At 41.1% G+C, this 21,870-nt stretch overlaps 1 protein-coding gene across 1 annotated transcript in view; it reads right to left on the bottom strand.

Annotated features, from left to right (window-relative positions):
* Positions 1-21,870, bottom strand: part of DHX38 (DEAH-box helicase 38) — a gene marked incomplete in the record, with an annotated part of 1,902,786 nt that overhangs the window by 1,829,819 nt on the left and 51,097 nt on the right. The window contains 1 exon segment of the mRNA XM_044081902.1: positions 8,856-9,043. Within this exon segment, the coding sequence (XP_043937837.1) occupies positions 8,856-9,043 (188 nt within the window).

The raw sequence follows: 21,870 nt of genomic DNA, 5'->3' as shown, positions 1-21,870 counted from the left end.
ACAGTATGCACATTCCTGACATTTAAGTGTACCCCATTGCTTACCCCTAAATTATGATATAATTTAGGATAGCATAAACGTTGTTTAAGGTTCTTTTTGTTTTTATACACAAAAATAGGTTGTTGACCTACCAGCTCCTTTACCTTCTCATCAGTGTGTAAGATATGCCAGTTACGTCTGACCACTTCCCTAATCCTATTCACATCTGATGTATAGGTAATAATAACCATGGGCATTTTCATAGAACTGCTTTCAGTGTACTTAACTGTATCATTTCGTTGTGAAAAATAGGGCATGGCCCTCCCTCCTATTTCCTTATTTGTTTTACTATATACCTTGTCTTTTTCCACATGTCCATACCCTCTACCCATAAAGTCATCCCTTAGACGGCATTAGTCCCTCACGAAAGTCCTTGTCATCACAGGATAAACGTGAGGTCCTCATGGCCTGTCCCTTAATATTACTAAAAATGTGTTGTGGATGCATACTTTCCCTGTGCAAATACGTGGGAAGATGGCATTCTTGGGTTTTCTTGCTGCTTTAACAATAACTGAGTATGGCAGAAGGTGAAGCTGTTTATGGTACTGGCAATGTTAGAGATGTTGCTCATATGCAAACTGAAATGGTGAATCACAGGATATGTATCTTCATGACTGTCTTGGAAAGTCCTCTCCTTACTGGTGAGTTGCTGTTAAATGTTAATGAAAATGAAGTCCCTGAAATAAATGATCATTGAATTAGAGATTTACAACGCACTTTGGAAAATTACTTATGTAAGTATAAAATACTACAGTATCGTTTTCACCTTGAGGGATGTTTAAATATGAATGTTATACCTAGGGACTTAAGAGTCCTTAACATGCCTACTTATGGTGATATGTATCCTTCCTTGCTGGCTCAAGGGCAACAGATCAATTTTAAACACCAGTCGGGCTTATTTGAAACTTTTAATAGACTTTTTTCAGCCTGTAGAACTTGAGCTGTATTACAAAATATCTCAACAGCAAAAAGATTTAACCAGTGCAGTGGGTGAAGCAGCAGCAGATATTTATTTCAATGACCTAACTGAAAAGGTTGTGGGATATGAAAAACGATTGTTACAACAAAAATGGGAGAAACTAACAAAGGACATTAATGACTTTTCCAAACAACAGGTTTTTACTTGGCCCAAGGTACAAACTTGCCAGGAACTTAGTGCAAAAAATTCTTGCACTTCTGAAGCTGAAGGGCTGAATAACCGGTGTGTAATGAATAGAACACTGAATCAGGAAGTACTATCATCCTGTCACATTAGTCAGCAAGCTGTGACAGATGAAGTCACCAATCCAGGTGATGGAGGCAAAGTGACGTCACCAGAGCCACAAACTTCTACATACTCCACCCCGGCAGGGGAGTGCCAAGGTCTGAGTAATGTAGTTTTGGTATCAAAGACAGTGGAAATGGGTCCGGTTGTGAGGTGCAAAAATACTTCAGCCCCAACTGGAATCTTAGTCCTTTTTCCAGGACTACCCATGCCTTATTGCAGCACCAGAAGGAAGTCCCACGATTTAGACAACTACAGAGGGGACCAGAAGAGGAAGGAGCCACCGCCATCCAACCAAATCAGAACCATCAAGAAAATGGGGGGGCTGGAACAAGGAGTTTAGTTTGGAACACTTCCAGCTACAGTTTAACAGCAGCAGAAGAGTTGCTGCTGACTAAAGGTTTGACTTTTGTCCCAACTATTGGGGCTGACATTACAGACCTGCTTGTTGAGTTTCGTCTCTTTGCACGTAATTTAGCATTAAAATTAATGCTTGGTAATGATGATGAAAACAATGACGTCAAATTATTTAGAAAGCCTAGTACGTTTATACTAGCATTGCCTCCTGCTGTTGACATTTTTTTAATAGCCAGTGAAAATGATTTGTATGAACTTTTCAGTCACAGGGAACTGAACAGACACAGTAGCTATCTAACTAAAAGTGAACGACAAGCCTTATTAGGAATGCAATGTAACACAAATATTGTTATTCCTCCGGCAGATAAGGGAGGAACCAGTGGTTGTTCTTGATTCAACTTATTATTATGGCAGTATGTTTACTATGCTTAGTGACTTAAACACTTATGTTAGTAATGATGCAGTAATGATACATGACTTGAAACGCAGGCTTAATAACTGCTTACTAGAATGTCTGAATTTAGGCCTTATCACTAAGGAACTGTATGATTATTTTATAGTGCAGAATCCACTTATACCCCAAATGCATGGGTTACCAAAAATACATAAGCATCCTAGGAGGCCTCCGTTTAGACCCATTGTAGCAGGTGGGGGCTGGTTGACAGAGCTTATCTCTAGGTTTCTGGATAAACAACTTGGGTTTTGGATGAATCTAAGGTAGTGTTAAGGGATGCAGAACATTTTTTAAGGGCTCTATATAATGCAACAAATGGAGAGAATAGTAAAAGCATTGAGGTCCTGGCAACTCTAGATGTGATCTCATTATTTACATGTATTCCCAATCAGGAGGGGATAATGATGGTGAAAAGCGTCTTGGATGGATTTGGAAAATTTGAATCAAAACAGGTGGACCTTTTCTGTGTACTTCTGGAATTAGTTCAAGACAATAACATTTTTCTTCAAAGACAAGTGCTACTGACAAAAAACAGGAGTTACTATGGGCACTGGCTGTGCGAACTCCTATGCCAACTTAGTAATGATGGAATGCGAATATCAACACATACTAAATAATTTGAACCCACATATAATAATATGTTTTTTGGATGATCTTTTTATAGGTTGGCAGGGGGATGAAGTGAGTTTAGAACTTTATACTCAATATCTGAACACCAGCAGTAAATCACCCTAAACAAATCCATAAGTAAAATTGATTTTTTGGATGTAACTATAGCTAAGCAAGGAAGTGGTCTAACAACCAGCATTCATAAGAAGGAATGCCATCGTCCCACGTATTTGCACAGGGAAAGTATGCATCCACAACGCATTTTTAGTAATATCATTAAGGGACAGGCTATAAGGACCTCACGTTTATCCTGTGATGACAAGGACTTCGGTGAGGGACTATGCTGTCTATGGGATGTCTTTATGGGTAGAGGGTATGGACATGTGGAAATTGACAAGGCATATAGTAAAACAAATGAGGAAAGAGGAGGGAGGGCCAAGCCCTATTTTTCACAACAAAATGATACAGTTAAGTACACTGAAAGTAGTTCTGTAGTTCTGTGAAAATGCCCACGGTTATTATTACCTATACATCAGAGGTGAATAGGATTAGGGAAGTGGTCAGAAGTAACTGGCATATCTTGCACACTGATAAGAAGGTAAAGGAGCTGGTAGGCCAATGGCCTATTTTTGTGTATAAAAACAAAAAGAACCTTAAACAACGTTTATGTTATCCTAGATTATATCATAATTTAGGGGTAAAACAATGGAGTACACCTAAATGTCAGGAATGTGCATACTGTGATTATATTGATCAGTCTATGTATTTTAAGCATCTGGAGACAGGCTATTTATGGAAACATTTCAGGTGACTGCTGTATACAGAATGTTATTTATGCAGCACACTGTGTTTTGTGTTTCAAATTTTACATAGGTAAAACTAACCGGAAACCAAGAGATAGAGCGTGCGGGATCATTTGTATTGTACGAGAAGAGGTAATGACTGTAGTGCTTTAGCAAAACACACTAACAAATGGCAAAATGCATACATTTGTATTCCAAGTTTAGCAAGTTGTGACAGTGTGTCTGGGGGGGACTTAGTAAACATGACAGAAAATGGAGAATTACAGTGGATTTTAAGGTTAGGAGCGCAAAGGAGAATGGGTCTGAATAACTATTGTACCCCTAAAACCAGTACTAAAGGCAAAAAAAAAAAAAACAGATAAATGTATTACTCTGCATTTTTGTGTTTTTACTTGCTACTTTTAATGTGCTGTTTTTAGATGCTGTTGCTTTAAAAGTAAAAGTAAATACCTTGTAGATCAATTAGGATTCTGCATTGCATTGTAACTGATCCTAATATTTAGTATAAAGGAAGTTCATTTGCTTTACTTTTTTGTCTGATGAAGCAGTGGTGAACACTGCGAAAGCGCCAACTTTTAATAAAACCTGTGATTTTACAACTGCTGAGCCTTGCCTTTCTGCCTGTTACTAGCTGTGGCTTTGCTTGGAATTTTGTTTGTGTCTGCTGCTGGAACATACTCACTGCCTTTGAGTTTTCTTACTGCTTTAAAAAGGAGAAAGCCTGGATTGTGAGACTGGGTAGGCTTTTTCCACCTGGCATTTATAATAGGATATTTTGACTAGTTGATTAATATGTGTGGGTTTGAAATTTGTTATAAATAGGAGTTTGTGTATTACAGTCTATATTAAACATTGAAAAAGGCTTTTAGCCAGAACTGTTCTGTGGACTGTCATCTGACTTTATAATAAAGTAAAAATTCCTCTCTCACATTTGTGCTGGTCTGTTTGTTTGCTGTTTTTCCAATCCAAACTGGGCATAAATGCTCAAGTGACACCTAGTGGTCAAAATTAAGATTGCAGGTTTACCAAATACACTTTTTATTTTCAAATTATAAATCAGGTAGCATAAAGCTAAATACAGTAGTTCGCAATATAAATGTAAGGTAACTACAGAAGTAGGTCCCAGCAACTTTTGTTAGGGACCTTAGGGGCAACTGTTAGATTAGGGATTTCCATTTTAAAATATTTATTAGACATTAGGCAAAAGGGTAAAATAAATTGTGTTTCATTTATGCATAAAAGACAGTTAAGCAGAAAGAAAAATAACCTTGCTGGCCAAGCATGAAAATACAGGTTTATTAAAAAAGAAATATAAGCATAAATTGTGCAGACAGAATGTTCTTTTCCCAAGGAAAAAATCAGCTACAGAATGTTCTTTAATAAAGCACATACAAAGCCTGAGGCCAAGGTTAAAAAAGTAAATAAGGAAATTTACAAGACTAAAGCAATAGACTATGCTGTATTCAAGATAGCAGGGCAGTTCAGGTTAGCAAGTTGGTTCAACCTGTTACTTCAGAAAAGATGACAAACACTTGAGCCCGAGTACAGAAAACAGGTTATCTAGATACTATGTCAGTTTACATTGTTCAGGACAATTAAATATGATGGACAGCAATTTGAACTGTTAATGAAGACAGTATTTGGATATTGTAAACATCTAATAAAAACTTTATTAAATGAACTACAGTGTTTGGAAAATTCATTCTGAAAAGTGCACAAGACTAGGTCCATAAGGGAGAGACTGACACCTATTCAGCATGAGTCTGGGTAATTAAGACTTTCGTTTCTCAGTCTGTGCATACAGTGTTTCCAGCTAACTACGGTACAGTACAGTATTATCAAATCTTATAGGAAGAATGGACTGAACTGTGACCATCCAGAACTTTGTCTTTCAAATAAATCTGTTTAGATTGCCGAGATCCAGAATTGGTCTCCAGTCCCCTGTTTTCTCTGGCACTAAAAAGAATCTTGAGTAAGTTCCAGATCCTTTCTGAACTGGGGGGGGCCCTCTTGGATGACTATTTTGTCTAGCAGCTTTTGTATTTGAATAGCTGCTTTATCCTTCTAATTGGGTGGAACATTGGGGATTTTTCTGGAAGTTAGAGAAGGAAAGAAAATGGAATTATATATCGTCGGGATGCAATCCTCTTCACGCAAGTATCTTTTGTTATCTCTAGCCAGGCTCTCTAGTACAGGGACAAACGAACCCGAATGCCTCCAAATAGGAACAATCGGGCCTCCATTCAGGAACACTGGAAGGGTTTGTCAAAGAAAGGTTCTCTGGACCCTGGATGTTGCAAGCTTCCTCTGCCGCTAGGGCAGCATCTACCATTTGAGTTCCCCTCTGCCTCTGAGGGGAAGACCCTCCATGTGAGCCTTGGAAAGATCCTTGTGATTTCTTGAACAGCATTTTTCCACCACCTCGATGACTCCTCAAAAAGATCTTTGGGGGGAGGTGGAAAAACATACACCCACGGCAGAAAGGGTCTTTCCATCCTTCTCACACTGGGACAACATATCTTACTTTGGGGCCAAAAAAAGATAGGCGTCATCAAAGGGAGCACTGATGAACGTAGACTTAAAAGGCGCAGCAAAATCACTCAAATGCATCCAGGTATGCCTAATAGCCTGAACCCACTACTCTTGCGGTTCCTTCTGGCACATTAGAAATAAGCCTCATGGACAAGTTGGAAATCGATTCTAGGGTCACCTGCTGAAAAGTGACTGAATCTTTCACTTATTCAACACAGTTCCTGCGAGGGTACCTGAAAGTTCCTTACTCAAATCCCTGTGCAGTCTAGTAACATGTGCCAAATAGTTCAGAGACCTTAAGGCAAAGGTTGCTAAAGCATAGACACGCTTCCTGAATCTGTCCATCACATGTGACTCCTTATCAGGGAGATGAAAAGAGGCACTTTTATCAGCAAGTTCCTTTCTAGTGGCCACCGCCACGACCATGGCATCAACAGGGAGACATTTTGACCAAAGCAGTTTAGTCTCTGGATGGGTCATTATCTTATCTGGCTTCCTGGGAATGAGCTCAATGGTGTCAGGTTCCTTCTATGCCCGCTGCAAGACCAACTTCCGGAGCTTGTAAGCGGGCGGGATCACCCACAAAGTAGATGGGCTGATAACAAAAGCTTCCAGTAGCACATATTCCTCCAACGAAGGATTGCTGGGCTTCCAGCCACCTCTCTGTTTCAGGATCTCCAGGATGTCTCCAAATGAGACATCATCAGGAGGTGACCATGGGGACCCCTCACCCTCATCAAACTCTGTGTCCTCGGTGACTGATTCAGGGGAATCTATACATTTCCTCTTGCATGTCCTCTTCTTAGGGACCTCCTTGGTGGGATACTCCGGGACAGTAGCAGAAGAGAAGGGAATACCATGGTAGGAAGCCTAGGGTTTTGGTATTGGCTGCCCCTGTAAAGAGGATAGCGGTGACTCAAGGCACAGAGGCAGAACAGAAGTAGACATAGGATCCAATGGGGGAAGCATTACATGGGTCTGGATGCAGACAGAGCCCTCTCCAAAGGCAAACTGGACAGGGATAAGGACCTGGATCCAAGAGGCCAAGTCTCTGATCCCTGCTCCCAGTTCAGCCACCTCAAGGCTGAAAATGGACCTGAAATGACTATTGCCCAGGCTCTGAGATGCAGAGATGGCTCCGAAACCTTCAGAGTCAACTGCAGCACCTCAGATCTAATGGGGTAGAATCAGCTCCAACAGCTCTCTGGATCCAACTGGACTGAAGAGCCGAGAGGAAGTCTTGGATGTGGGGATACAAAAATCCTTTGATCCAAAGTAGCCTGTGCTGGATGGCTTGGATTCAAGGTCTTTAAAACATGGATAGGAGTCAAAGGAGGAATTGGTAGTGGAGAAGTTGTGCATGTATGGGCTTCCTGACCTGATGGGGTAGGAGTCAAGAAAAGGGCAGGCTGGCACTGCACAGAGAAGATCTTTCTCAATAGCCTCTCTACATCATCTTCAGTGAGAATTCTAGATGACCAGGTGGATAGAGCCAATGGAGATTTTGGTCTTTCCAAAAAGGGAGAAGACACTCTAGATGGAACTGGGTACAACAAAGTGGGGCATCTTCTTCTAGGAAGAGTCGGTATGGTAGACATCTGATCACAGGTCTTCTGATCTGACGAGTTTTTACCTTTCAGAGACTTTGGTTCTGAAAAAGCTGTTGGATCCAAGGACTTGTACTGGGACTTAGCCAAATCCGAAGAAGAGGCTGGGTCCGATAATTTTTGTTTCTTCTTCGTAGGATCTGAAGGAACTACAGCATCCGAAGAAGTTCTTTCCATGTTTTTTTCTGAAGACCTGGAGGATGCAGAAGAGGTGCTTGGAAAAGTAAGACATGTCTTCTTTAGTTCCTCCTTGGATGGCCCAGATATAGCTTCAAAGGATGAAGGCAAAAATCCCTTTAGAATAAGTTTATTTCTGCAATCCACCAACACTCTAGGGTTAAAAGCATGGCAGATTGCGCAATTCTCCTGGAGGTGGAGAGGGCCTAAGCAAAATCACACAGTGTTCGAGTCAGGCATAAGAATCTTCTGACCGCATTTTTTTCACATTTACTGAACTCCGCCGGGCTCTTTTTCTTTTCAGCCATCACAAAAGCAAAAGACCAAGAAAAACAACAACGGTAATTTAGTATCAAAATCACAACTTTAAATGAAGAAAAAAGTTTTTTTTTTCTCAAGGCAGAAAGGAAAGAAAAATAAAGAAAGTACCAACAATGGAATTGAAGACTATGACAAATCATAGAAAAAAGTGAGAGAGAGAGAGAGAGGTTACTAATGATAACTAGAAATACTGCCAACGGTAAAAGGGAAAAAAATGTACGGAAGAAAACTAATTAACAAAGGTTTGTTAAGATATTTATAAGTAATTAAAGGTATAAAATTTAGTTTTAAAGCTACTCATTACCCCAAGCTCGAGAGAAAATAGGACCACATCTTTTCCCTAGAAGTGGCAAACGAGATCTGCAGTAATTAGGGTTTGTGCATTCTGGGTAAAGGGAGAAGTTTGAGAGTTCAAGGTTGCCATGAGCTTTTACAACTGCCGAGCCAGATCCAAAAGGCTCGGATCCAAATCCATCAGTTGAGGACAGAATGAAAACTAACAGATCTTCCGTTATGGAAAAAATGGACAGATAACTAGAAACGGGGCACTACTGAACAGTGGGTAGGCTCAGCTACCTGAGGAGTTTATGTACTGAACAGTCCTAATGCCTGCAGAGTGAGTCTTTTCTATTCCTGCAGATCTTAACTAAATGAACTCCACCCCTTCAATAAACAGCCCAGTTTACATTTACCTCGTTCCCTTCTTCTGTCATAGTCTCTGTCCTTTTCTCGGTCTCGCTTTCGCTCTTTTTCCTCTTTGGAAGAGGCATAGACCCCATGTTCCCGGCGTTCTTTCTCTCTCTGACGATGTCTTTCTCGAAATTCTTCACTTACACCTCCAGTATGTGAAGGTGTTTCTACTCCAGCTGCTCGATAACACCTTTTATATCAAAGGGAGAGCGAGACATAGAAAAAAATTACATTTAAAATGAAAGTTAACATAAAATCTTCACAGTTAACAGCACTATTTACAACAAATTCAGCAGCATCTATTACGTGTCTCTCTCTTCCAAAAGAATAAATACTAAAGAAATGTGGTTTACCACTGAACCTCACACAAGACAAGAAAGAAAACAGCACGATTTAAGTCCATTAATTCTCCAAATATCCACTTAACTCATTTCAGAGTCACAGGAGAGCTACATACAGCCTACCCAAATGCTCATTAGATGCAAGAGAAGCCAGAAACACCTATCTGAAATATGAAGGAACACTTACTAACTACTCAGTCAGCTTGGGAGGGGGTTCTTGTTTATCCCTCAATACTGGGGCAAGCTCTTTTTTTCTATTTTTCTCAAAAATAAAAGTGGACTTTCACGACGGTTGTACACTGGCCAACAACTTAATTCCTGCTCTCCTTGTGTAAAAACAGAAACGGAGAAAAATGCCCAGTGAATTTGTAAGCGTGGGTAAAATTCAGTTACTAGCTAGCAAATAAGAAATATGAAGACACTAAAAGAAAACCATTCAAAAAGGTGAAGATAAAATACTGGCTGGGAAAAATACTGCAGCTGGTTAGCAAAAAGTAGTTCAAGCTTCAACTTTGGTTCAAGAGATGGCTTCCAGAAATTTAGAAGAAAAACAAATCAAGTGTACGCCGATGTGATTAAAATAAATTAAACAATAAGGAATACAACAACTCAAATAATAAAAAGGATAGAAAAATAGAAGCAGCTATATAGCTATTCAGATGAACTGATAAAACTGCAAATAATCAGAGGCTGAAATGAAGAAAAGGCTGGCTGAGTATGAGGCCTCTCAAGAAGAGCGGTTTCAAAAAATAGTACAGTTAGAAGGCAGTCTGTACAGTGAAGAACAGATTTCCTACTATACTATTGAACTTGGATGGAACAGACAGTACTAATTTTAATTTTATGAAAGTACAACCAAACAAGTGGACTGGTGTTCCATGGCAGGAGTTGCTAAACCCGGCCAAGAGAAAGCAGCTAAGACCTACATTAGCAAAGATGCAATCACACCAGCAGCAAGAGTTGACCCTGACAACACTGTGGGAGAAGGGAGCATTTTAAAAAACCTGGAGACAGCAGAGTACTTGTGGAAATGGTTATTCACTGTACACCAGACAAAACAGAAGCAAATTTATTCCTCCAATCTGGAAATATCAAGAGGCAGGTGTGAGACTTAAACTGCTATATCCAACTGCTTTCAGAGTAATTTTTAAAGGATCAGAGATATTAAGGAGGAAATAAAAAAAATATCCAACAAAGAGTGAAGCAGCAAGAAGGGGACTCTGCTTCTCATTCTTCTGACAGTAGAAGCTCAGAGACTTTGCCAGTGAAACCTTTTCCACTGACCCAAAGGAAAATGCTTGAAACACAGAAAAAAGCACAGGACTTGACTAGAAGAATCAGAAGTTCAATGGAGTTGAACCAGAGTTTAATGGTGGGAGAAGGAGATGATCAGGAAGAAGAGCAGCAGCACTGAACTTAGTGAATAAATGGGAAACTCTAAAGCATCAAATCACAAGTGTGAAATATGACTTTGCAAGAAAAAGTGGCCAAGCAAAGACTGGACTTTTGTTGACTATGTTAAACTTGTGGATGGATTGTAACAAATATACCACATATTATATCATTAATGTTTAGGATGACACTAATGGGAAAAAACAACTAACTTTAAGTACAATTTTTGATCTCATTAGTATCTGTATAAAACATTTTATGATGTAAACTGCATGTTATATTGCAAAGTAGTTTTGTATAATCTGCAGTTAGGAGAATTTTAAATATTTGTATGTGGGGGGGGTCTTCAGTGACTGTTGTTTACTTTAATATCTTTAACACATACAAGTACCTTTTAGTTCAAAAAAATACAGGCTTTAAAGTATAACAGAAAAAAGATTAGACATAAGTGTGTTTAAGTTAATATAATTATGTGCCCTTGGGCTGCTGGGGTGTACCAATTACATCACATGTAGAATTTAGATGATAATCTCCCTTTCCTACATGGGTGGATGTCTAAAGTAATATCACTGTCTTAAGCTACAAACAAGCTTTTTGTAAGCACATAGGTTTGAAAAATAAAACAAAATGATGAAAGTCATGAAAAAGGCTAAGCTTCTTGCATCTGCAAAGAAACTAAGCTTTTTTTTCCATTAGTAAATGTTCTCACTGAGAGACATGAAGTCTGCAACTGAATACATAAATACACTTAAGACAATCAGAAGGTCATTACTCAAAGTGGAAAGGAATAAAGAAGAAGCAGGGAGGAGTTCAAGAAATATGAAAAGAATAGGACTTTGGATGCACACCTTTCAGGAGAATAACCTCCATACAGAATATTACATTAAAATTGCAGAAAATATTCTAAGAAATAAAACATGGGAATGGAGAAAGGAGACTTTTGCTGATAAGGATGACTGCAAGTATGGGTACAGAAAACAGGAAAGGGGGTGGAATTTACTGGAGGAAAATTGCCAAAGAAACCAAAGTATTAGGAACAAATAACTAAAGAAGAAAGGGTAAAAGAGTGGGATGAGGCCAAGAGGAACTTTTGACTGCCTTCTCAATCAATGACCGACATCAAAGTATAGGCAATGAGAACAGGATAAGGGAGTCTTAAGTGACAGGCCTGCTATGGTAGAGTTTCTAGTCAAATTCTGAAGAGAAGCAGCAATTAAAAAGGGGATAATTCACAGGGCATATAAAATATTGCATGATAACTATAAGAATCCATCAGATGATGTTAAAAAATGATTGAGAAGAGGAAATGGAAAATGAACTTACACAAGAAGAAAGGGAAGACATGTGTATTGCTCTCAAGTATGCAACAAAGTCCAGAAGGTTTAAGATATTTGCTTGGAAATATTTACATAGATGTTTTTATACCTCAAGCAGACTTCAAAGATTTTTTTCTTCAGGTATACAGCAAATGTTGGATGTGCGGTGGGGAAGAAAAAAGGCAACAGTGAACAATTTTGGGGGGAATCTAATGAGCTGCTAGATTTTAAAAATTCCCTACAGAGACCTCTATCAGAAATATTGGGTAAACAAATGGCTGTAACTAAGGAAATTATTCTTTTGAGCTAGGGCACAGGATCCAAGTTGCCTATACATAGTAAGCCCTTATAAAGTTTAATTATAATGGCTACCAAAAAAGCAATTACTAGAATCTAAATTAATTGTATTTTAAGTACTGAATATTACAAAGGAGATAAAAGAAGTACAAGAGAGACCTTTATAAAGGAGAATGAGCAAACTAAAATAGAAGACATCTGCAACAGCTGGAAAGGCCGCAGAAATACCTCACTAAAAGAAAGAATCACAGGCCTAAAGCAGATGCCATATGCTGACCGTCTAAAAAAAACTCCAGCTATACTCTGTGGCATATCGTCTACTCAGACGTGATCTCTGCTTAACATACAAGGCCATGTCAAACTCTGAGCTGTTGGATATGCTCCACTTAAAGAAATCCCAATCCCTCAGAGCCACACGCTCCAGGGATCTAAACCTTGTCATCACAATGAACAAAACATGCTGGAGTGATAGGTTCCTGACCCAGAGACTCCCCAGACTCTGGAATAGACTGCCCATACATGTCAAGCAGAGCGCCTCCTTGGCCCTCTTCAAAAGAAACCTTGATGATTGGATGGGAGATAAGAAATTCACCCCAGGGATCATGTCAGTCGCCCTGCTAGACAGGGGTCCAGGGAAGTAAATTTTATGGAAAGAAATATCCAAGGAATTGTTATGGCTAGGCTTGTATAGGCCCTAGGGCCAATAGCCTAGTACCAACCTATGGAATTTGTGAGAATAATACATGCAGAATAATGTTCAGAAAGAGGTGCAAGGTTTATGGGAGTCCAGGAACTGAGCAATTTGTATATTGTTGGATTGAAAGACAGTTATTGCAAAGAAAGAAAACATGTTATGCATAATATGTGAAAATGGAAACAATGTTAATATTTTTTTTTCTATTAATACATGGGTATCCAAGTCTTAACTACTAAGTGATAATTTAATAAAATAATTTAAAGTGAGAAACAGCCTATAGATAATGAAATATGCTATGATGGAAACACTGACAGCACTCTAACCTCAATAAAACATGCATTTCTCCAAGAAAGTCGACAAGAAATGCTCACCCACTGCACCAGTAATGGAATCACATTTAATGCCAGTAAACTTTACAGCATAATATTTGCCAAAAGGCACTTAAAATATGATGATGCGATAAATGGCCAAATCATTAAAAAGACACCATTACTGAAATTCTAGGGAAGTAGCAGACAACACTTTAAACAGGAGTATTCATCTAGTAATGTCAGGAAAGCGTTTTCTGTAGACAGTTCATGCCCACATACTATACAGTCACTCCAAGCAGAACACTGTACCATTTTATACCTCACTAATCTGACTCATTGCTTCATTTTGTAGCTTTTGAACAAGATGCCAAAAACTAAGTTGGAAAACTAGGAAATATTCAGGAAAGCTTCAGAAATTGTCAGTATGGTCTAACTTAGGCCACCAACTCACTCAAAAATAAGTCAAGCTTCACAAACTTTTAGTGATCAAGAAGAGCAACTTCAAAACAAATAAAAACTATTTTTTTTGCGGAGGTGAAGACCCCTCCCCAGTTCACCCCCCCCACCACACACACACACACATATTCCACAACTGCACTGCAGGGAGGCACATAAGTGCACCACCTGCTCACTGTACTGAAGTAAATGTTTTAAAAAACACAATCATTAATACTTCAGGAAAGCCATTTGACTAAAATATACATATACACGTAAAGCTATGTATATACATGCCTTTTTAAGGTTACTAAAATATGTCCTCTGCTTTGTCTATAAGGCAATGTTTGACTCAGTTTTGTTTGAAAGTATATGCCTAGATCACACTGACGGGGGAAACAACTTCAAACAGGGGAACTTATCATCATTAAAAAAAAATATCAATAATAGAATGAAATGAGGCATATACATTACATAACACCTTCAAGATTAAGGAATAAGCTTCCTTTTACAATTAGAAGTCAGTCAGCCATTAATTTACTTTAAAAATATTTTTTAACTCCCTATGACTTGCCCAGTGGCTCTTACCTGCATCCTACTAGCCCATTTGATCCTCTAATGAACAGTGAGAGGTCCATTCATTCCCAGACAGGGCAAGAGACCTATGACCCATTCATTCCATGATAGGGATGAGTGCCCTATCAACCCATTCATTCCCCCTCCACTAAAGGAAAGAATTGCGGATGACAGAGTGAGTAACTTTGCCAATCACGCAGGGGTCCCTCTCAGAAAAACTCTCTCTGAAGCAGCCAGTGCTGTTGCCAAATGCCACTGCCCTAGGAGGCCCAATGCCTTCCCGGCTTAAGCACAACATGAGCCACAGTAACTAACAGCTGCTGCCTGCAATCCCTCTACATTCCTTTTGGGTTTAGTGGTATAGTGGACCATATCATCTCCACTCCACCAGAATAGGCAAAAGCCACTCATATCTACCATCTGTGCTTTGGCCCTTCCCGTGCCACTAATCAAATACAAGTAATCTGGGACACAGTCGGGGTTTTACCTGGCTATGCTGCAAGGCCTTTTTAGGGCAATCTGTATATGTATCCTGGAAGTAGAAAATAACACACAACTATAACAATTAAGCTTATGGAAAGCCAATAGGTTGTAACCTTAAAAATTAACCCTGTAAAACCACAATACATTGGAAAACTATATCAAGTTGCAAGGAAAAGAAAGAAAGATAAAGATGACAGATGCTCTTCATATGGGATGCCAGCAGTAACCTGCTCACCAGTCCAAAGGACATCAAAAGCAGATGGAAGGAGTATTCCCAGCAGATTCTGAATGACAAAAACCCAAAAGATGCTGCACTGCCCCAGACACAGCCTACGATGAGAGAAGAGGAGGAGCCCATCCTAGAAGTAGTAAAAATAGCACTAAAGAAAATAAAGTCAGCGAAAGCAGCAGGCTCAGATGAAGTCACTGCAGATATGATAAATATGCTGGGTGAGCTACAGGAGAAATGGCTCCTGAGGGTACTCACAGGAGTGTGGAGAGAAATAAAAACAAAGGGGATATCCACAACTGTGTGCAGTACAGACCCATCAAACTCCTGTCACATTACATCAAAGTTCTGGAGAGGGTGGCTGATAAATGGATACGTAGAGTAGTAGAATGTAAGATGATACATGAGCAGTTCAGATTCAGATCAGGATGCAGCACAACTGACCTGGTGTTTGCAGTGAGGCAGATAGTTGAGAAGAAGCTATAGAGACGAGGAAAGAGTCCAACTGGGCATTCATAGGCTTGGAGAAAGCGCATGACAAGGTCCCAAGAAAACTGATATGGCCAGTCCTGCAGTGGTTCAAAGTCCAAGAAACACTGGTAGAATTAGATCAAGCTATGTACAAGGATACAATGACCCAAGAACGAACAGGGTCTGGTCTGACAAAGGGGTTCCCAGTGGGAATAACACAGTTCAGGTCTGAGCCCACTGCTGTTCATATTGGTGATGTACTACATTAGCAAACAGGTCGGCGAGGCCAGATCAACAAAGTTACTGTATGCACATGATGTGGCATTACAGGCAGACTGAACAAGAACTTCAACAAAAGCCAGGGAAATGCAATGCAAAACTGAAGGCACATGGAAAAAAATTAAACACAGGTAAGACAGTGGTAATGGCAGCAAATTGGGGAAATCAAAAGAAGCTAAGGCTGAGAAGTGAGACAGAAGGGAAAAACAGTGGAACAGGTTAATAGCTTCAAGTATCTGGGAAGGCTGGTTGAGGAGAAGGGAAATCTGAATGAAGACATCAACGCTAGAATCAGAGGGGCTGCAGCCAACTGGCCTACAGTCTCAGGTGCAGTGAATGACAGGAGAATGCCAAACAAGCTAAAAAGTAAGGTGTACAACACAGTGGTATGACCAGTACTACTATATGGTGCAGAAACCTATGCAGTAAAGATAGAACAGATGAGAAAGCTAGAGGTGAAAGAAATGAATTTCCTTAGGAGGGTGGTAGGGTGCACACTGTGGGACAGACTAAGAAATGAGGACATAAGAGCAGAAGTCAAAGTAGCTTCAATTGCAGAAAAGATCAAAGAGAACAAAGTATGGTGCTTCAGACACATGTGCAGAAAAGCATAAGACAGACAATCTGGTGATGATTTGGGAGAGACAGGAAAAAGGCAAGAGTAAACGAGGGTGCCCAGCAAAGTGGTGGATGGATTGTGTGAAAGGAGATCTGCAACAGTCAGGCATGAGTGTCTAAGAAGGCAGAAGTGTGGCACTGAATCAAGACAGATGGAGACAGTTAACACGATACCCCGACCCCATGTAGAAAATGGGAAAAAAGGAGTTGATGATGGGAAAACCTAGAATAGATGGAGAAGGCACTCCAGGCAAGAAGTAAACAGTAGAACTAAATGTAAGCTACCAACAAGAAAAAAGAAGTTATGTACTCACCATAACATTCCATCTGCATTGTCTACGTTCATTTATCCTTGACAGATGGGTTCAGTTCCAATATCGGAAACAACATGGTCATTACACTACAGCTCACGCCAGCCAAAAACTCTCTAGCTTCACCTCCGCCCAGAATCTCTCTCTCTCAATTACCTCAGATCTAGTTTGCAGAAAGCATGGAAACATACAAAACACATATACACATATAGAAAGTAAGCCAGATGGAAGCCTTTACCTACTGTGCTTGAATAATCATAATAATTCATGGAGATATGATCCACTCCACCAAAAAATCTTATAGGTCGGGGGATGGAAGGGAGGGAAGTCAAGGATAAATGAAGACAGACACCACAGATGGAACATTACAGTGAGTACATAACTTCTTTATCTGATGATGTCAATTTTCATTTTATCCTTCACAGATGGGACAGGGCCCCCAGCTTCCTAAAATCTTGGGTGGATTCATGGAAAAATATTCCCGAGCACTACCGAGCCAAAGGATGATCTTCCCCTAGAGAGCAAGACCAGTTTGTAATGAGTAATGAAGGTATGGGGAGAAGCTCAAGTAGCTGCTGCACATATACCATCCTATCATCCATTGAAGCTCTAGACCGGACTGCTACAGTGGCTATAGACCTTGTAGAAAGTGCTTTGACTGGCTTAGGTAAGGTTAATTTATTATCACTGATGAATGAAATGTAATCTTTCAACCACTTAGAAAGAATAGTCTTGCTGACGGCCTTACCCAACTTTCTACTAGAAAAAGAAAAACAGTTGACTTGATTGTCTTATGTCTTTTGTTCTGTGAAGACAGAAATGTAACGGACTATGGACTTCTAATAAATGCAAGGCATATTCTCCCTTGTTGGAATGATTTGGGAAGAAAATCGGTAAATTAATCATCTGAGTAATGTTAGCCTCTGATACTACGTTGGGTATAAAGGAGGGATTTGTTAGTAAAGAGACCCTATCCTTATGGAAAATCAGATAAAAAGGTTCCAACGATAAGGCCTGGATCTCTGAAATCCTCCTGGTGGAAGTAATGGCTACCAAAAGCAGTGTCTTCCAAGATAAAAGCTTTAGATCACATTCTGCAAATAGTTCAAAGGGGGGAATGCATTAATGCCTTGTAGTACTAAGTTTAGGTCACAAAGAGGAGTGGAATCTTTGAACAGGGTTTTAATAAAAGTGTACCTCTTAGGAACGATTTACAAAGTCTATGAGAGGCTAAAGAACATTCTTCTAAACCTTCGTGAAAGTCAGAAATTGCAACCAATTGTAGCCTGGTGGTGGAAGAAGAAGCTCCAGCACTGAACAGAGAGGCTAAAAAATCTGAAACATGATCTACTGAAGCAGAGAAAGGATCAATTTGCTTTTCATGGGCCCAAATGGTAAACATCTTGCAATTACTTAAATATAGCTTTCTAGTGGAAGTTAATGAGCCGACAAAAGGATGTGCCGCACTGGAGAGGAAATATTAGGACGCCTGGCAACTAATGGAGTTGGAGGAACCATAGAGTCAGCTTGAGATTCAAAATGTCTGGGTGAACAACACCATCCAAATGGGACAGAAGATCAGGTATTGGAATTCAAGGTTGTTGAATCAGATAAGGCCAAAGAAATGAGAGGCCAAAAGGGAGCGATAATGAGAAGTTATGTACCTACCATAACGTTCCATGTTAGTTGTCTTCTTCTCGCCTTCTTTCTTGCTGGATGGGTTCGGAGCCGATCCTCGGCTCCGACTCGGCCAATACTAAAGCTCGAGAGCTATTTTTACCGGCTCGAGGCCCTCCTATATCCCACAATGCTAGGCGGTAAATACCCAGATCTCGTTTGATAGCTAAAAGTATAGCAGTGCTGGTCTCCTAGAGACAGAGAAAAATGAAATCCACCTCTATAGAAACTACCTGTAGAACTATCAATCAGGGGCAATAGAGGTGGTTGACGCTGTGGAAGATCCCAAGGATCCTCTCGGTCTGTCCAGGCTAGGGGAATGGAGGGTGGGACGCAAGAAAGAAGGCGAGAAGAAGACAACTAACATGGAACGTTATGGTAGGTACATAACTTCTCAATGTTAAGTTGTCAATCTCGCCTTCATTCTTGCTGGATGGGACCGCGTCCCTAGCACCCTTATCCTGGGTGGCTCATCGGAACAGACACCGGAGGACGGTGGAACCAAAGTTAGCCCGGTTTCTGGAGGCCATATCCAATTTATAATGTGAGATAAAGGTATGAGGAGAAGCCCATGTAGCTGCTTGACAGATGGAATCTATGGGCAGTCTGTCTTGAAAGGCTACTGACGTAGCTAACGCCCTGGTTGAATGAGCTCTAGGTCGTGATGGTAGCTTTTGGTGTCTGAGTTCATAAATGAAGGAAATTACAGAGGCCAGCCATCTCGAAAGGGACACTTTGGAAACTGGAAGGCCCATCTTCCCTTCCGCATAAGACAGGAATAGCTGGTTAGACTTCCTAAACTGTTTAGTCCTATCCAAATAATAACGAAGCTGGCGATGAACATCTAGGAAATGTAACTTTTGTTCTGCCTTGTTGGAATAATTAGGGAAGAAAACTGGAAGGTCGATTGTCTGGTTCAGATTCGCCTCAGAAGAAACCTTGGGTAAAAAGGAAGGGTTGGTCCGAAGGGACACCCTGTCTTTGTGGAAAACTAAGTATGGAGGATGACTGCAAAGAGCATGAAGTTCAGATACCCGTCTAGCTGATGTTATGGCTACTAGAAAAAGGGTTTTCCATGAAAGCAATTTCAGAGAGCAGGAAGCGGCCGGTTCGAAGGGGGGAGAATCAAGGAGGCTAGAACCAAATTTAAGTCCCACTGAGGTGGGGGGTCTCTAATTGGGGGCTTGAGCAAAAAGATACCTTTTAGAAAGGCTTTGCAAAGTTTATGGGACATGATGCTGGAGTCTGAAAAGCCTACATGGAAATTAGATATAGCTGCCAATTGTACTCTAATAGTAGACGAAGAAGAACCTGAGTGAAAAAATTCTGCCAGGAAGTCTAGTATAGACTGGATAGGTGCGGTGAAAGGGTCTATGTTATTAGTTGCTGCCCAGAAGGAAAAACGTTTCCACTTGCTATTGTAAATCCTTCTTGTAGAAGACTTGTGGGAGGCTATAAGGATGCTATGGACCGAATGGGAAATTAAAGGAAGCCTGGCTAGGGTAGGAAGCGGAGCAACCAAGCTGTGAGGTTGAGAGATAGGAAGGAGTGGTGCAGCTGACCCGATTGATGGGTCAAAAGATCTGGCACTGGATCCAGATGCCAAGGCTGCTCCAACAGAAACCGGTGAAGGAACGGAAACCATATCTGACGAGGCCAGTAAGGGGCAATGAGGATCATGTCGACTCACAATGCAGTAGCTTTCTGAATTACTTGAGAGATCAGTGGAAAAGGGGGAAAGGCATACAGAAGTCCCTGGGGCCAATCGTGGACTAGAGTGTCCCTGGCAGGTTGACTTGGTAGGGGAAAGAGGGTGAAGAAATCGTGACACTTACTGTTTTGGGGAGTAGCAAAAAGATCGCAGCAAGGTCAGCCTCATCTCTGAAAAATTTCTTCCAGCAATGACTGTTTGAGAGACCACTCGTGTGGCATGAGTATGGCCCTGCTCAATTTGTCCGCTATCACGTTGGACTTCCCGGGGATGTGCGTTGCTATCAGAAACCGCTGAGATGAGATCGCCCACTGCCAAAGTCTGACTGCCTCTCGACATAAGGGATAAGACTTGGTTCCGCCCTGTTTGTTAATGTACCATACTACAGACATATTGTCTGTCTGAATTGCAATAGTCCCGGTGGGAAGAGAGTGCTGAAGGGCTTGCAACGCTAAAAGTACTGCTCTCATCTCCAGGACATTTATGTGCAATTGGCTTTCGAAAGGTTGCCATGTGCCCTGAACAGTCCTGCCCTGACAATGCTCCCCCCCCCCACCCGATCAGGGAGGCGTCCGTTGTCACCGTGGCAACCGGGGGGGGATGAAGGATCTACCCTGAAGAACTTGAGGGGAGGTCATCCACCAAGATAGATGCTTCTTGCATGATTGGGTCAGCAGAATACTGCGAGACATTGGGAGCTGTTGGAAGGACCACTGAGAAAACAGCATCCACTGGAGGATCCACATGTGAAAGTGGGCTAGGGGAAGAAGTGTAATGGCAGCTGCCATGAGACCTAAAACCTTCAAGACAAACCTGGCTTTGATCCTGTCGCACTGAAGAAGAATGTGAACATGTTTGCGGATATCTGATACTCTTTGCTCTGTTAGCTTCACGGAAAGATGAATTGTGTCTAAGGTGGCGCCTATAAAGGTAATAGCCTGACAAGGCAACAAGGCAGATTTTTTGAAATTTATGGAAATGCCTAGAGCTTGACAAGTATGAATGGTGTAGTCTCTGGATATGAGAAGTTGATGCCTGGTGGTAGCGGTAAGGAGCCAGTCATCTAAATATGGAAACACCTGGAATCCTTGTCATCTCAGATGAGACGTGACCACTGCCATGCATTTGGTGAACACTCGGGGGGCTGTAGTGAAACCAAAGGGCAGGGCTCTGAACTGATAGTGACTGGCTCCCAGCCGGAAGCGGATGAACCTTCTGGAGCGTCTGTGCATCTTGATATGAGAGCACGCATCCTGAAGGTCTATTGAGCACATCCAATTGTCCTGACCCACGAAGGGTAGAATGGACTGAAGCGTGACCATCCGGAATTTTGTTTTGTTTACAGACTTGTTTAGTCTGCTGAGATCCAATATCGGTCTCCAGTCCCCTGTCTTTTTTGGAACCAAAAAGAATTTGGAGTAGATTCCGGATCCTTGCTGGTCTGCCGGGACTGGCTGGATAGCTCTTTTTGACAGCAGCTTTGATATTTCTAGCGCTGCTTGTTCCCTTAGACCAGGTGGAACATCTGGAAGGGGCCCTTTTGGTTGAGATGGGATGTGGACAAAGGGAATTTTGTAACCCTCGGATATAATCGACTGTACCCATTTGTCTTGAGTGAGAGAAAGCCAGGCTTCTGGATACAGTGATAATCTTCCCCGACTGCCTCCGAAGGTGGACAGTCGGGCAGCTCCTCAGGGATGCTGAAAAGGTTTGTCAGAGAGAATCTCTCTGCTACCTTGATTTTGCAGACCCCCCTGCCCCTAGGGCAGCGTCTATTGCTGTTCCCCCCTCTGCCTCTAGAGGGGAACTGACTCCGTGCATCAGGCGAGACTCCCTGTGATTTGCAGAACCACATTTTCCCCCCTTCTGACCC

This window comes from Protopterus annectens, chromosome 8.part1 (assembly GCF_019279795.1).
Source record: "Protopterus annectens isolate FY-2018-M chromosome 8.part1, PAN1.0, whole genome shotgun sequence".
Taxonomy (NCBI): Eukaryota; Metazoa; Chordata; order Ceratodontiformes; family Protopteridae; genus Protopterus; species Protopterus annectens.
Note: the sequence above shows the minus strand (reverse complement) of the source record. Positions and strands in the feature narration are given on the sequence as shown.